Here is a 999-nt window from a genome sequence, read left to right as displayed (position 1 = left end):
ATCCGTTTATCATCCATCTATCATCCATCCATCCATGTTTGTTTGTGTCTTTCGAGGTTGTGCGGCTCGTATGAAGCGTTGTCCGGTGGCAGCACCACTGAAGGTTTTGAGGACTTCACAGGGGGTGTGGCAGAGATGTATGAGCTGAAGAAAGCTCCCAGAGATCTCTACCGGATTATCAGCAAAGCTCTAGAGAGAGGATCATTGCTGGGATGCTCTATAGATGTGAGTTTCTGACCTGTATGTGCAGTTCAACAGAAACCTTGGAACTCCAGAATCCACAGATCCCAGTCCATCAACCAGAGTCTGCAGAGGCTCCTTGTAGTTCATCAGAAACAATAAGTTCAATGAGCTTAAACTAATTCTAAAGACAAACCTGTGAGTGTAACTGTCTTTAAACTCACAGCTTCGCCTTTAGAATATCTTGGTGTGCTCCATTTTTAGATCACCAGCTCCTGTGACATGGAGGCCATCACCTTCAAGAAGCTAGTGAAAGGCCACGCCTACTCAGTGACTGGCCTAAGACAGGTAAGCTCTGGCTTAGCCTCCAATGTCACATTAACATGACTGTCTGCTAGGATCTAAAGCTGGAGATCCAGACCTTACTAATTTGCTTACTTATACTTCAAAGACTTAGATACTGAGGTAACAGTATCTAAGTCAGGGAGAAGCATCCCATGGACATCTGAAACAGATGCCTGAGACTCATTAGCTTATATCCTCTTCTGAATGACTGAGCTTCTCATCCTATCCCTAAGGGAGAGCCTTCCTGCAGAGAAATATAATTTCAGTTGCTTATATCTAGTATTTTATTGGTTGAGTCAGGATCCAGATTTCATTGACATAGGTGAGGGTAGGAATGTAGATCGACCGGTAAATCGAGAGCTTTGCCTTTTTTTTTTTATCACATACGTCCTAAAGCAGAGGTCTTCAACAGGGGGTCCGTGGAGGCACTGCATGGGGGTCGCGAAACTTTTGGTTGATTCATTTTTTTTTTTT

General features: G+C 43.8%; 1 protein-coding gene across 1 annotated transcript in view; it reads left to right on the top strand.

Annotated features, from left to right (window-relative positions):
• Positions 1–999, top strand: part of LOC107082646 (calpain-1 catalytic subunit-like) — a 21,979-nt gene that overhangs the window by 10,207 nt on the left and 10,773 nt on the right. The window contains exons 6-7 of the mRNA XM_015371432.1: positions 57–225; positions 445–528. Of these exons, the coding sequence (XP_015226918.1) occupies positions 57–225; positions 445–528 (253 nt within the window). The remainder of the gene's footprint in view (positions 1–56; positions 226–444; positions 529–999) is intronic.

This window comes from Cyprinodon variegatus, unplaced genomic scaffold (assembly GCF_000732505.1).
Source record: "Cyprinodon variegatus isolate N-32 unplaced genomic scaffold, C_variegatus-1.0 Scaffold58, whole genome shotgun sequence".
Taxonomy (NCBI): Eukaryota; Metazoa; Chordata; class Actinopteri; order Cyprinodontiformes; family Cyprinodontidae; genus Cyprinodon; species Cyprinodon variegatus.
The sequence above is the reverse complement of the archived record's forward strand: the minus strand, read 5'-3'. Positions and strand labels throughout refer to the sequence as shown.